The sequence below is a fragment of the Neodiprion fabricii genome, chromosome 4 (assembly GCF_021155785.1).
Source record: "Neodiprion fabricii isolate iyNeoFabr1 chromosome 4, iyNeoFabr1.1, whole genome shotgun sequence".
Lineage (NCBI taxonomy): Eukaryota > Metazoa > Arthropoda > Insecta > Hymenoptera > Diprionidae > Neodiprion > Neodiprion fabricii.
The window spans coordinates 32212082-32226732 of record NC_060242.1 but is presented as its reverse complement, the minus strand read 5'-3'; the positions used below and the strand labels follow the sequence as shown (position 1 = coordinate 32226732).

At 38.9% G+C, this 14651-nt stretch overlaps 3 protein-coding genes across 7 annotated transcripts; 2 read left to right on the top strand and 1 right to left on the bottom strand.

Annotated features, from left to right (window-relative positions):
* The first annotated feature begins 2446 nt into the window (after positions 1 to 2446).
* Positions 2447 to 6911, top strand: LOC124181379 (lachesin). Of its 2 annotated transcripts, XM_046567892.1 has the most exons (6): positions 2450 to 2781; positions 3468 to 3697; positions 3783 to 4039; positions 4211 to 4614; positions 5151 to 5268; positions 5771 to 6911. In XM_046567892.1, the coding sequence occupies exons 1-6, from the start codon at positions 2736 to 2738 to the stop codon at positions 5790 to 5792; spliced, it is 1077 nt and encodes a 358-aa protein (XP_046423848.1). In that variant the 5' UTR covers positions 2450 to 2735; the 3' UTR covers positions 5793 to 6911. The 2 variants fall into 2 exon arrangements, with proteins under 2 accessions (XP_046423849.1, XP_046423848.1); XM_046567893.1 differs by lacking the exon at positions 5151 to 5268 and having other exon boundaries at positions 2447 to 2781.
* Positions 6137 to 13315, bottom strand: LOC124181381 (D-arabinitol dehydrogenase 1-like). Of its 4 annotated transcripts, none has more exons than XM_046567898.1 (8): positions 13019 to 13315; positions 12235 to 12489; positions 11629 to 11866; positions 10402 to 10583; positions 9861 to 10318; positions 9389 to 9769; positions 8949 to 9201; positions 6137 to 8762 (listed from the first exon to the last, which is right to left on the bottom strand). In XM_046567898.1, the coding sequence occupies exons 1-5, from the start codon at positions 13154 to 13156 to the stop codon at positions 10115 to 10117; spliced, it is 1017 nt and encodes a 338-aa protein (XP_046423854.1). In that variant the 5' UTR covers positions 13157 to 13315; the 3' UTR covers positions 6137 to 8762; positions 8949 to 9201; positions 9389 to 9769; positions 9861 to 10114. The 4 variants fall into 4 exon arrangements, with proteins under 4 accessions (XP_046423854.1, XP_046423853.1, XP_046423855.1 ...); XM_046567897.1 differs by having other exon boundaries at positions 9389 to 9752; XM_046567899.1 differs by having other exon boundaries at positions 9377 to 10318.
* Positions 7183 to 8159, top strand: LOC124181382 (lachesin-like). Its single transcript, XM_046567900.1, has 3 exons — positions 7183 to 7321; positions 7405 to 7640; positions 7737 to 8159. The coding sequence occupies exons 1-3, from the start codon at positions 7270 to 7272 to the stop codon at positions 7848 to 7850; spliced, it is 402 nt and encodes a 133-aa protein (XP_046423856.1). The 5' UTR covers positions 7183 to 7269; the 3' UTR covers positions 7851 to 8159.
* Positions 13316 to 14651: the final 1336 nt, after the last annotated feature.

The window sequence follows — 14651 nt, the reverse complement described above, 5'->3', positions numbered from 1 at the left end:
CCCCAGGTAAGCTACCGATGAGCCACATCATATCCATGGTGACCGAGTGGACAACACGCTCTATGTCCCTTGTATGTGTGCAGCGGACAGTGCTCGGTCACTCGGCGCGTCCTTCCTTCCGTTGTAACACTTGTTGGACGATGAAGGATGCCTTGCGACACGTAACACGTATAACGCACAGGGTTAAATCAACACATAATGTCCGAATAAAAGTCTCAACCAGATAGACGTTTTTCCTCCTGGCCTAGCAAAATTGTCACTAGACATACGATGAAACGATTTTTTAAAGCACCGAACTTGCCGAAGTTGGCCGTTGCTGCGCTTCCCAAATTCACGCTTATTCGGTATGAAATTCTACTCGTTACCTTTACTATAGTCTGTCAATAATTTTAGATTCAGGGGGAGAAACGATACGTGTATAAGACCTTCTAACGTTTGTGGCTTTTCCCTTTTTCAAACTTGTTACAGTCAATTTGCGCAGAGCGATGAGGTAATGGAAATGCGACTACATGGCAAATAAACAAAAAAAAAAAAAAAAAACAGTATAGCATTCTTCTTTTTTCGGATACCTCGTAAGTTTTTTTAAATTCTAATTGGAAGTCACGAAAAGCTGGTGATACAACATGCGATTAGCCGACGTCCGATCGTTCGCGTAATTGTACTTAAGCCGTATTCGCACTAAAATTCTCTATAAATACTTGATGAAGCAGTGAAATAAAAGCAGCTCGATTCAGGTTGGCAAATCAAACTCCATTACGCACGTTCCATGATAAATACGGAACAACCCTTTCGTTCGAACGATTTTTTGTTCTAAGGAAATGTGTTTCAAACACTCACAGCAATATATCGCCATTGCGACCCTACTGGATGAACGTCATACATAGTATGTAATGAATGAATCAGTCAGTGGTTAAAAGAAAAACAAAGCGCATATCATCAAGTGAGAAATGAACTGTTCGTACAACGCGTTGGAAAAAGCGCCGACATGCCTTAAAGGAAGTATATCACGATAAATCTAGTGTCAAAATGCCAATAGTGATGAATACTGTAGATTCATAACACGCTCAGATGTGTATCGGATAATGCAAGAACAATGTTATACTTTATCAATAATAGCTGTGATTCACAAATTATAGCATTACTTGTATTATGTTATTAGCCCCAGGAACGTGCTGTGGCCTACAAAAAGATACGTTATTTAATTTATAGAACCATATGCCAGAATAATGTCAGCAGTCCAACCGTCATCCAGTGTTCACCTTGTGCGCATATCGACAGCAGTGGGCCACCCTTTCCATTTTTTTATGTACGTCGTTCGTTACATGTATGCTGTGCTACAGATGTGTGAGGTATACTTCACCACATGACGTCCGAGAAACGGAGGGCAAAATCCTTGAATGGTTAATAATTTAACGTTCGAATCTAGAATTAGCCGCCCTCTCCAATACCCTGGATGTCATGGTGCAGTGAGCTATTCTAAGGAGTTCGTTGAAATAATTCATGCCAATTTCATCACCGAGAATTGTATTATCAGCCGGTGCTATAAATATACTCGGGATCAAAAACCAAGCACCTTTCAAATCTTGATTATTAATTATTTCAATTCATTCGCTGTGCGGATGATTCATCGATCCTTATACGATTGCATGATCTTCTAGTGCTGAGGACGATGAGAATGGCATCACGGTATTCAAAAGATATTTGAGTATGCAATTTAATTTGTACTACCTATCATACAAGCTGCGAGATTTTACACGAATCCGTATTTCTTTAAGTTAATCAAAATATTCAGCAGGTCACTGGGAATTAATAATTCAGTTGAATCAGTGTAGTTATAGATCCCACATTATTTATCAGTTCTGTAGGTACAATATACATCTTGCTCGAATTCAATATTTCCATATTTCAGATTTCTTTTTATATTCCAGTAGCAACGAATCCGGAATATTCTGATTTATTTAAAGTGGAGATAGCGGGAAGATAAGAAAACTGTCCGACAGTTTCGAATCCCTTCGAATATCCCATAATCTGTATTGTGAGAATATGAATCACGAATCGTGAATTTCTAAAGGTTTAAAATACAGCTTACCTCAACTCTTAAGCAAATTGAATTCTTTTTTTCCTTTGTCAATATCGATTCGATCCTAACAATGAATTGGGTATTTCTAAAACAAATCGCATTCTGCTAGAACGACAACTTTCCAGTCGTTGACGGTTGACCCCGCGTTCGTTCGAATTAGGGGTGGTTTTACTTCGTAGTCGAATGAGTACTTCCGCCGGTTCGTGTGCAGAGTGAATAAGCAGTCGAAACTTGTTTAATAATTTCCAATGATATCAGTTACGAATATTCGTTTAGAAATGCGTCCGAATATTTGTGGTATTCTAACGAGAAATGCGAAACTTGATTTAAGTAGTGGCCGCTAGGACGTCCGCCATATTGGAAAACAGTCGCTACAATCACCTGCTCAGTTGCGTGTGGGGGGGGCATTGTTTGACAAGTTGATTTAATATTCAACCGCCCGTTCTTAGCCCGTTCGAACGGTTTGTTATTATTACATTGACAATCAAATATACGTCGAATCTCACCAAATGATCTGTATTAAAGCTGGCCAGTGTGTAAAAGTTTTGTGAAAAGATAGAACGGGCCCAAGTAAGCAAAATTCGAGGCACGTAGCGTGTGATCAAGTATTTTCGGGCGTCGTTTTAAGATCCGAATTACTGGGTGTGTCGCTACGATGGAAACCTTTGGCGTGTACCTGTTATTCGCATTGCTACAGCTGGGTGAGTCGGCTGATTCTTCTATTCCAGTACTACTCAATAAAACTTACGAGCGGATCAAGATTATCGCCAAGTCGCACATTTCGTTCGTGCATCAAAGCGCAACGGAGCCAAAGTCGAGCGGAATCAGCTAAAATGCAGTAGTATTCAATTCTTGAATTCAACAATTATCACCGACTTGATGAATGATTGAATGACGAAAAATGTTTCTTTCCCTGCACCTGTTCTAATCAGAGTCGTATTTGGCAAAAGTGGCGTGTTGAAACGAATATATGTTTTTCTTCTGTTTTCTCCATTTTTTGTGATCTTCTTGCGTGATATTTATTGATGAATTTCTTGCCGTCTAACGTAACGTAACAATTATTCGAAGGGAGGGGTAAAAACAGTTGAATGGTGATTCATGATTCGCACATTCGCATAATCTTCATCTTGAACAACAATTACATTGGTGTTTTCATTACTATAAATAGTTCACGCAACGTGCATGTGAATAAATTGATGCAACCTATCTTTGGAAAATATTGATTTAACCTTGATCTGATTTTTGAGCTCATTAAACAACATAGTAATATTTTTGATATTTAATTCCCTTTTCAACTTTCCTTCAGACCAATAGTTAAATTCGGTAAAGTCTGTCCACCTTGCTAATTCGGAGTAAGTTCAGGAGTAAAGGATGATTACTCTTCCAGTGGCAGCCCAGCGTACGCCGACCATCAGTTATATATCTCAGGAACAAATAAGAGACATCGGAGGTACAGTAGATCTGCAATGTTCGGTGCAATATGCTCAAGACTTTCCAGTTCTTTGGGTGAAAGCAACCAAAGATCAGTTGCCCATTTCTACTGGGACAACGCTGATCATCCGTGACAGTCGGTTCTCCTTGCGATATGATACTGCATCTTCAACATATACGTTGCAGGTATGGTTGAATTTCTGGATTCTTTATGTTGATTGGAAAGAAATTGTACATCGAGATGCTAACTAGTTTTCTTGGTTCTCTGCAGATTAAGGATATACAGGAAACTGACGCAGCCACATACCAATGTCAAGTAATCATCTCACTCAGTAACAAGATCTCTGCAGAAGTCGATCTGCAAGTACGTAGGCAGCCGGTTATTAGTGATAATTCAACACGATCTCTGGTCACAAGCGAAGGACAGAGTGTACAGCTGCAGTGCTATGCTTCGGGGCATCCTTATCCAAGAATTTCTTGGCGCAGGGAAAATAACGCTCTATTACCTACCGGGGGTTCAATTTATCGGTAAATTACACAGTTACTAACATATGCAAGTTTTGTAAGTTGTTTAATGATTTTATAGTGGGTGGGTTCTAGAGCAGTAATTAAGAAGATAATTGGCATGCCATTTGCACCTTGGCGCTCAAAAATCTCCAGCGACTAAGATAACTTTACTTTGTTTTCTTCATGCTACAGCGGCAACACTCTTAAAATCTCAGCAATTCGAAAAGAAGACCGTGGCACATATTATTGTGTGGCAGAAAATGGAGTGGGAAAAGGAGCGAGACGTAACATTGCTGTGGAAGTAGAATTCGCACCAGTTATAACTGCTCCACGTCCACGTTTGGGTCAAGCTTTGCAATACGACATGGATTTGGAATGTCACGTTGAAGCTTATCCTCCACCTGCAATTACCTGGATGAAAGACGAGGTCACGCTGTCAAACAATCAGCACTACAGTATCTCTCATTTCGCTACCGCTGATGAATTTACTGACACAACAATCAGGGTCATCACCATTGAAAAGCGGCAATATGGCCAATACGTATGCAAAGCTGCGAATAAGCTGGGAACATCTGAAACCCAAGTCGAGCTCTTCGGTTAGTTTGTCAACATTTTTTCTGTAGTATATTAGTAAGTCCTTTTTAAAATAGACTTTGATTAATTTAGACCCGCTCCTGCAGTATAGCAATTTGAGGTAAACTCTGCTGCTTACATATCGTGAAAAAGTCATAAATTTTTTTAAATGTATCTGTTATTTCGAACAGTGACCAAGTATCAAGTTGCCCTATACGGAATTGGACGTAATTAGTGTTGATAATTATTTTCTGAAACATTCAAGTGCAGGGATGCGCAAAAAAAGAAACTTATTTTTACTTCTTCCAATATCATAATGCAAATTGACGGTTAATTTTTATGCTATGCTCTGCTACAGTCCCTGAGTGTTGAACTTTATTAGGAATAGCGGAAAAATTTTTGAATGCTTAATGATCTGTTATTGCTTGTTTCGTTAGCTAGAACCCGTCTATCTTAGGTGTCAAGTAATTGCAGTACTTAGAAGAAATTACGAAATTTATTTGACAACATTATTTCGTAGATAGCATGTTGTAGCTTGTGCATTGTTTTGTTCACACAGAAACTATTATTCCTGTCTGTCCACCGGCTTGTGGTCAGGCACATTATGGAGCTACTGTGACGCCACTCTCATCAGGACCATTGGTGGCCTTTGCCATTCTTGTAGCAGCTATTTTCCGGTAAGATTTGTTGAATGAATTTTTTTGTTTCTGAATCGACAAATGCATTAAACTTCCATGTCTCAACAATTATGCAATGGAAACAATGTACCCTGAATTCGGTTTGATATGCTTCTGGCACTTTACTGTATTCCACTTGAAATGGAGATGCTACAACAAATTCGTAAGTGCACATCTTATTTGATTTGTCTATCAGTTTATTTTGTATTACTATTTGTACCACGTTCATAATCTTACCAATTATTTTAAAACGTTTTATGAAAAATTTTGAATAATACTGCTGTATTGTGATTGTGTTATGAATCATTGCCCTGCTTGTATTATTTGAGTCCATGTATGTATCTTACAATTACCCACCCGTGAAGAAGTAAAATCGAAGTGTTTCTTCCGAGTTAGTTGCTTGTATTTGTACACGTTTATGGTAAGCAATAATATTTGATGGATGACTTTCTAACACAAACCGCAGTGATTGTGAATCATGAAGTCCCGTTTCTTGTTTCAGAAATTTCCATACCAAACATTAACTATCCAGGACTACGTTGGGCCGCAGCACCGCGATGCATCCTATCCAAATGGTTGATGGCCTTTATGAGCCTTGTAATTTGTACCAGTTTATGGTCGTTCGATTGATTATTGTGCATAATTGTGAAAACGATTTTATACGATTATTTTTTTTACAGCTATTTACACCATAAGTTTTTTTCTTCTGTTTTTTATAACAAGTGAATTTTCATTCCATTTTTCCTTGGTAACTAGTACCTGGTAATTAAGCGAAACTTTTTACACTCCGTAGATAATCATTCCACGTATAGAAAAGTCAAAAAAGTAGTATCTAGATTTCTAAGGTTGTAGCAATTTTTCAAGCATATCTTAGCATCATCAGTCAAACTGAATTGTTGCGTTCGACAATAGAAATGACAAATTTTCGTGTTCTAATGTTACCTAATATTATTATGTTATTAATTTCTGTGGACCCTAACAGAGGCCACGTCATCGAATCTCGAGGTTGAATCTATCGTGTAAAGTGATTAACCAGGCAGCAAAAAATCGGAAGTACCTATGTCGCGGTATTTTATTATATTTACATATCGCCTGCGATATGTATTTTATTTGCGTCCATTTTTCTTCGTTACTTTTATTATAGAGTAAACGTTATGCTAAATCTAACATTTATACAAATTAGCAATAGAAGTGAAAATGAAATAAACAAGTTAATACACATTTGAGTACCAAGTAATCAAGGTACTCCAGACATACGTTACAAGTATTGTCACATATTTAATCTCATTAACAGAGTACTGGTTAGTTGGGTTGAACCTGTTTATTGGGATTCCAACGTACTCGCAATTATAATAATATGTAACGATAATATTCACTAGTACTTAGGTGTTTTTATATAACATTTTTACAAATTAGTAACGTACAACGCAATAACATCAAATTTAATAATTAATCGTGATGAATGTAGAATAACGAACGACTTTTTTACAATATGTACAATATTTTACACTTGTAAACTTTTTACCGCGTATTCCGTAAGAACTAAGATAAATTATCTTAAATTATGCATTTTGTTATTTCGACCATATATACTGAATACGGAAAAACTTGTTATGACCCAATTAAACAACATTTTTGAAACATTCGAGAAACATACCGTACGTATTACCGTATTGACAAATGTTCACCTTCTACTACTACATTAATTTCCCAGCGACACCACTTGAATAGAAATTCCGTCAATCTATTAACAATTGTTTATCGTACCACGCCGCATCGCTGAGTAAAAATCATAAGAAATATTGATTGCGAAATAGGCCGTTGACCGTTAATATGTCAGACGAATTATAACATCTTAAAGAATATGTTGTAATTTAGTTTCGACCGTGAGTGGTTTGAGATAGCATATATCAGGCTGAACGCGAACTTTGTCTCATTCGTTGAACGATCGTTCGCAAGTGATCCTCGTTCAAGTTCTGTATACGATTGCAGCTTCATACGATGAATTCCTTTCTCGTGTACCTGGTCTTTCTAGCCGTGACGCTACGAACAGGTAAAATTATCTTTCGCGGCAGTAATTAAGAAGTTCAAACGCTGTTATTTTTTTTTGGATAAATTTTCACTCTTCTTCTGCAGCTACTTTGCAGGATCGGCCAGCTATTACTTACATTTCGCCGAAACAAATTAAAGCGGTCGGAGACGCTGTGAGCCTGTCATGTGTCGCTGATAATGCTGTGGATATTCCTGTTCTCTGGACAAAGGTTGCAGAACATACCCTATATATATCAAGCGGAAGTGCACTTGTTGTTCCTGACAACCGTTATTCAGTGGCTACACACCGTAACGCAACATCTTTGGAGTTTACATTGACGGTACAATTTTGGTTAATCTTAAGTATTTTACTTATGTCGGTCGAACGTGGCATTGGCTCTTATACGTGTTACTCACCTATTTGCACATTTTTTTAGATCTCTAATCTTCAATTAATAGACGCCGGACTCTATAAATGTGTATTATCCATCGGCCCTGAGAACCGACCTTCTGCCGATGTGGAATTAAATGTTCGCCAACCATCGCAGTGATGATCTCTTGAAATTTCGGAAGATATAAAATAAGCAAAAATCATCCACCTTTCAAACTATTTAGTAAGTTATTGGCTTATAGCTAATATCTATTTGTTTTCTCAGAAATCTTATCGGGCCTCTTATCTGGATGGATAAATTGTGTGTAGAAGGAATTGAACTTTGACTTTGAACAAACAATGTATTTATAATTTCATGTACATGAAAGTGCTTATTTGCAGTGTACCGTAAATTTATATGTATTCTCTGCACGTAATATGATAATTCCTAGAAATTGGCCTAAATAAATGGAATCAAATGATAGGAATACATCAAGTCTATATATTCGGATAACAGTTCGAAGACTTTTACTGCTTAATTACGGTATATGGGTCTTCCAACCGGTTTGGTTACGAAGGTCGATGTACGCAGAGCGATCTACAAAACTCGTGATTTTGCAACTGCACTAATTGTAAGTTAAATTATGTTATTGGAGAAAAGCAACGATAACCGAGATACCTAATATTTCGAGGGATTGATGTTCCGTGTATCGGAGACGTGATGCATTTGATTCTATCTTGAAAAAGAATCGGAAACAGGTGAATGGCAGTAAAAATAAATCGAGATAAATTGCGTCTTCTCCAATTTGTTTGTTCAATTTATCAGTAACGAAATTTTTGGACCTTCGCCACCATTGACGCCTCAGTTTGTAAATCACGATCAGTCAGGCGGTGCTTGAACATAGTACGCGAGACCTTGTGCGCAAAGGTAACTGTATTTTTTTACATTTTTAGATTAACGGAATCATCGAAACATTAACGAACTCCGTTATTGACGAACTCCCACGTTGATGTAATAGAACAATCTATGACCATTTAGCTGTCCTACCTCACAAAAATAGAGTCCCGTATCTTCTTGTTGGAAATTTGTAATCTGAAGAAAAAATTAATTAAATTATTCACAGTCTTAAATGTTCAGGGTTCGCATCTTAAATTCATTGCCTGTACGGGAGTCGCACGTCGCAAACACTCGTGTTTCATACTCGATGGTTGGATTTTTGAAAAATTGATATATCCAAAGGTTCAATGGATTTGGATTGTAAAAATATTGTCATTATACCGTAAAGTCGTCGTTGATCGTTCCGCGTTGTTAACTAAACCATATCGATTGTTCGGGACAACAAGCTCCGTTCCATCTTCGGTCGTTAAATTAGTGACTACGTCACGGTTAACTATCGACCAACGAGTAGGGTTATTTCCATAATTTGAAAGCTCGCAGTCCAGGGATAGGTTTTTTCCGATACTTTGAATTACCATTGGCGTTGCCGCTAATAGTTCCCCTCCAACGACACCCGGTTCTCGAGAAGAAAAGGCTGGAACAAAAACGATGAGGATACTCTCTGCACGCTGAAGCACAATTCCTTGTAGACAAACACATATTTCGTGGTTACTTGTCAAAGAACTCTGATCTTGAACTTGATTCGTGTAATATTGATGAATTTCTCAATTCGTCTATTTTTTCTCGCACGTAAAAACAAGCCGACATACCTGCGTACTCACCTATTTGTAACCCGCTACAAATCACCAGAAATCCGTAGAACGTATACATTTTTGAGGTCGTGTTCGGTACTTGGGAGAAGCGAGGAATGAACTGTGACAATTTCATGAAAGCGAGCGCCTTATCCGGACAACTCACATCCTGCATACATCGCCGTTGTGAACCGTATTGTTATCAGACATCCGTAAATAGTGCCAGCAGATATTATTCGGTAAATAGATAGTCCGTTCAAACTTGATGCATGCGAACGAATGTACAACCAGCCTTTAATTACGCGGACATCAAGTTCAGAGATCATTGGACATGTTCACGAGAGAATTATACGTCATCGAGAGAAACCCTGTATCTGAAGAGTTTGATTTTAAGCTGTGAAATTTTGATCACTGAAATTAGCACGATTTTTTTGCCTCAGACTTCATACTGCGAATGAATTTTTGTTTCAGGTGCCGGGGCAGCTAGGAAAAATAAAAGTACCTAGCAATTATGGTGTACAGAACTTTAGTTCCTTAGATCATTGCGAATCCTTGCACTGTGCGAAGATGTCAGTAATGCCTGAAAAAAATTTGACGTTGAAAACTAACGCTGATCTGCAGGACGAAGGAGACAGATGAGATAAAGAAGGATAGGTAAATAACATTGACGATTAGAAAAATTTGTTTTTTTAATATTACGATAACTGATCGCAGTTTACTGATTATACAAAGTGACGATTGGGTTATAATTTATGACTAAAATTTAAATACTACTTTACTGATATCACCGTTCCTCAGAGCAGTCAAAGCCTCCTGATACTGTTTCAACGAGTAGACACCTATTCCTAGTTTTTCGTAGTCGAGATAAGTGTCGGTCATAGCCGTTATCAGAGACAAAGCTTTCGGGAAGGTGAATGGATTAATGTTCACGCCGACAATGGCCAATTCCCTCGCGTAAACCTGTAAAAAAATAGTGTTATTACGCATTGGATTATTGAAATTTGGTTTTTGTTTCATAAGCCCATTTTCACTCCCAGCAGCACCTCGAACGGTTTGAATTTGACTTCCGTATTCGGATTGGCGACTCCAAAAACGCAGAGCCGTCCTCCCCTGCCCAGCAAAGTCAAGGCTTCCTGCATAGCGGGACCTGAGCCACTGCAATCTATCGCTAGATCGAACTCCGAGCCCTTTAAATCCTCCGGAGCAACAGTCTTGAAGCCCAAATCTGGCAATAAAGATACAGAGAACAATTAAAATTGGGCAAAATTTGTACGTAACTGTATACAGACTCAGAGTGTGCAATCCTCTGAAGCCTGTATTGTTAACAGTCGAAATTCCATCTGCGATTAACGACGAACTTAGTTTACATACAATAACTAACGCGTGAATACAGCTTAGGGTGGTCCTTATTTAGGGTGTTTTCAAAAATTCCTGCGGACAAGGCGGAAAAAGTTTGCAAAAAAATCAAAAAAAATGTACGCAAAACTTGAAGCCTGTAGGTCAACTCTAAGAACTAAGAACCCCGCCGGGATTATTAAGGCGGGGAAAGAAAAAGAATGTAGTAAGCTCGAATTCCCATGTTATTTAAATGGGAAATTTCATTGCTTTCGAGGCAGTTCTCAGAGTTGACCTACAGGCTTCAAGTTTTGCGTACATTTTTTTTGATTTTTTTGCATACTTTTTCCGCCTTGTCCGCAGGAATTATCGAAAACACCCTAAATAAGGACCATCCTAATACAGCTGCTAGACACACCTCATTGTCAACATTCGAGACGTTTAGCAGTTTGAAAATTTCGACGGTAAATAGGGATTCGAATAGCCTATGTAGATATCGTGTGTTGCGTTCGTGGGACGTATAGTTCAGTGCTCGGCATATTTATGCCCACCTGCTTGATCGCCTGTATGTGTATACGTATTTACGCGAAGTAGTTCCAGTCGCTGTGATTCGTAGACGTCATTGAGTCGAAGGATTAACATTGACCTCGAATAATCGACTCTGTGTTGACAATCTTCGTATAACGTGCGTACGTTCGTAATTTAGTTCGTCATGTCTCTAGAAGTCTCAACAGGTAGCTCAAAAGTTTTCCCGTGTAATTATTCAAACTGTATATTCACGTGAAAAGTTTGATATTTTTTCAACATTGCAGCAGAGGCTCCTACGCCGCAGAGTAAAGTATCAGATCGTCTGATTAATTTGCAATTTAGTTTACGGGGGGAAGAAAATCGAAATGAAAAACCCACCTGGGACTTTCGGGCACTTCTGTACTTACCCAAATTTTCGAACAGTCGTCTCCGCTTCACCTGAGGCTCGCTGATCGTCACTGTTTTTCGCTGACCGTAGAGATGGAGGAGACACGACCACAACGAACCGATTATTCCCGCTCCTATTATCAAAATTCTCGTACCAACATGGACAGGATTTAATATGTCCCAACCGTGGACCAGGCAGGACAATGGCTCGACCAGGGCTGCTTGAGGTAGTTTCACTCCCTCGGGCACTAAGTGTACCTTCGGGCCAGACAAGGTATGTTTTAAAATAAGATTTAAAAAAAGTATTCGCTCACCCGTCGATCAGACATTCACTCGCAACGTCACAGCTTCAGGAACACAATCATACTTCCGTCAGCTTCTAAGCCTAGTAGATTTTATCAGTTATTCGCAGCGTGCAACATTTTACGATGATAAAATCACCGGTCTAAACTCTCCATAGATTGCGTATATCATAGTTTTTTTCCCATTAAATTCACGAGCGGCGTCATATATATACGAAATTTAATTTACAAATGCACAACTCGAGTCTCGTCCCGAAAACTTTCCGGCCGGACTGTACATTTCGTTATTCACCCTATTTGGGTCACGGCGTGGTATCGACTTACTTGGGAGTCGGGAACTAGGACGTGGGTAGCCCAGCCCCCGTCACGAAATATTCCTATGGTGTTGTGAACACCGCCGAGTCTGCAAAAGTGGTAGTTACCGCCGTGGCAAAAGTCGCAAGTATTGCACCCAGTGTTCGGATCAGCGACAACTTTTTGCCCGACCTTGAAAGCCGTTACCGCCGAACCGACAGCCTGCACAAGACCGGAGAACTCGTGACCCAAAATTAGCGGGCCATCTTTGCAGGGGAAGGCGCCCTGTGAACGAAATAAAATCAAATTATACGAGGATAGTGTTTTTTTCGGGCTGCACATTGAAATTAAATATATGCATTGAAACCGCAGATACTCGATAGGTTTATTTTTTCTCTTTTAACCGAACTTTTCGAATTATTTCAACAGAGCGAATAACAGAATCGTAGAAACTAGGCCACTCGTTCAAGGCTCGAAAATACTTCTAATGAATATAACGTTAGGCAGAGGCAAAAGCTCGACGCAGCGGTTAAAAATGTAACAATGAGGTAAAAAAAAAAAAATATGTCACAATTTCTTACTCGGCTGCCATTGGTTAATTTCATAACGCCATTTCTTAATACTCGAAACGAAGTGAAATGACGTACGAATTGTAAAGGATTTATAAAATGTGCGTTCGAATTCGTGCAGACTGACAGGAAGAGTGTGCTGCGGTTGATTTTAGTTTTTACCAGATTTTCAGGGTGATGCGCATCTATCACCAGACACGATGAATTTTCGGCGATACGGCGTTATTCGAAGCGTAAGCACTTACGTCGAGTATGTGTAAATCGGTACCGCAGATTCCAGAATGTGAAACCTTGATTAGAACTTCCTTCTCGGATGGCGAAGGAACGGCGCATTCTTCCAGCGTCAGCTTTTTACTTTTCGGATCAAAGCTCAAATACTCCATTTCTAAAATTTGAAAATTGTCACAAGTCTCGACTCAACGAATGAACAACCGAACTGCGAGCAGATCGACAAGCACCATGCTTTTATTCTGTATTTTTTTTTCGATTATTCTCGGTTACGGAGCGGCTTCCGACACGCGCGAAATACGGACGATCGACTGACGCGCGAACTTTGAGTTTGACAAAACCAGCGCCAATTTATACGGCCCAATACTCGGGTGCGCGAAGCGTGACGTCGCTCTTATTTAGTCACGTTCCACTTCCCCACACATTTACTCTCCTTTGCTTTCCGTTAGGAATTGCTCGCTCATTCGCACCTCGTTCACGTCTCCCACTGCGTTTTTCGCTCTGCGCTCGTTCTATCATTCGCCATTACCCCTCGTGCGATTTTCCTAAGCCTCTCGATACGTGCTCCGGTCATTCGACGAGTCTCGCGTCTCCGAAACGGATCGAGAGTCAAGTCAATCTCCCAATCAGATTTTCTTTCGTAGACAATTTTGCAGCCCAGATTCTTTCTCCGAGTCCAATTCTCAGGCCACGAGGTAACACGTGCTTACCTCCGAATCGTAAGACAATCGCGAAATTTATGATTTTCCATAAATTCCACGTATCCAAATACCATAGTCGGGGAAACCGCAACAAGCTGCAACCTCATTTCGTTAATCTGAAATATGGCGAAAAATTACAGCACGAATTCCAATAGCGATTGGCACACTTATTTATCATACTGAGAGAAAAAAGTAATTGATACAACTGAATGTGTGGCGACGAGCGGTGAAATAAATATTTATTTGTCTCAATTCAAGATCTATCGGTCTAAGAAAATCTTTAGTTGATTCAGCTAAATTTTGTTAAACCAGCAAAATTATTTTGTTGAATCAAGAGAGTATATTGTGTTCGCCGCATTTAGTTGAATCAAACGAACATCACTTCACTAAAATAATCCTTTCCCTCCGTGTATTATTTGTCATTGCACTGAGAATTGGTTGCGTTTTGCATTATTTCTCTCATGCATTTGAAAATCTTTTGCAGATATCGTATTATTATATTATCAAATACTACTGAAAGCCATTGATACGCTGTTGTGTTATGATGAGCTTAAACGTGTATTCAGATAACCATGTTTCAAAAAATAGTTCGCTCTTTTATCTTGCTGCTCTACAACTCCGTAAGAAATCTACCGTTTTTACTTCATATTATCGAGATAAAACAATAAATTGTACGTTGTTTAGACGCCGGGATTAGGCTGACATTTTCTTGAACTTATCTCGAATAGTTTGACTTTTTAGATGTTTTTTTACCACCCGTGCAATCTTAAAAAACATTTACATGAAATATTTAGAGGGGAAAAAAAACTTCGAATTTTTTTTAATGCATTTCTTCTCACCGGTGCAGACATTCGGATTACACATGTGTTGTAAAGTTACCAGGTCATTGCGGAAAAAGTTCTCTTTCAAAAATATCATTTAATAATTTGTATTCTATGCTATGAATAAA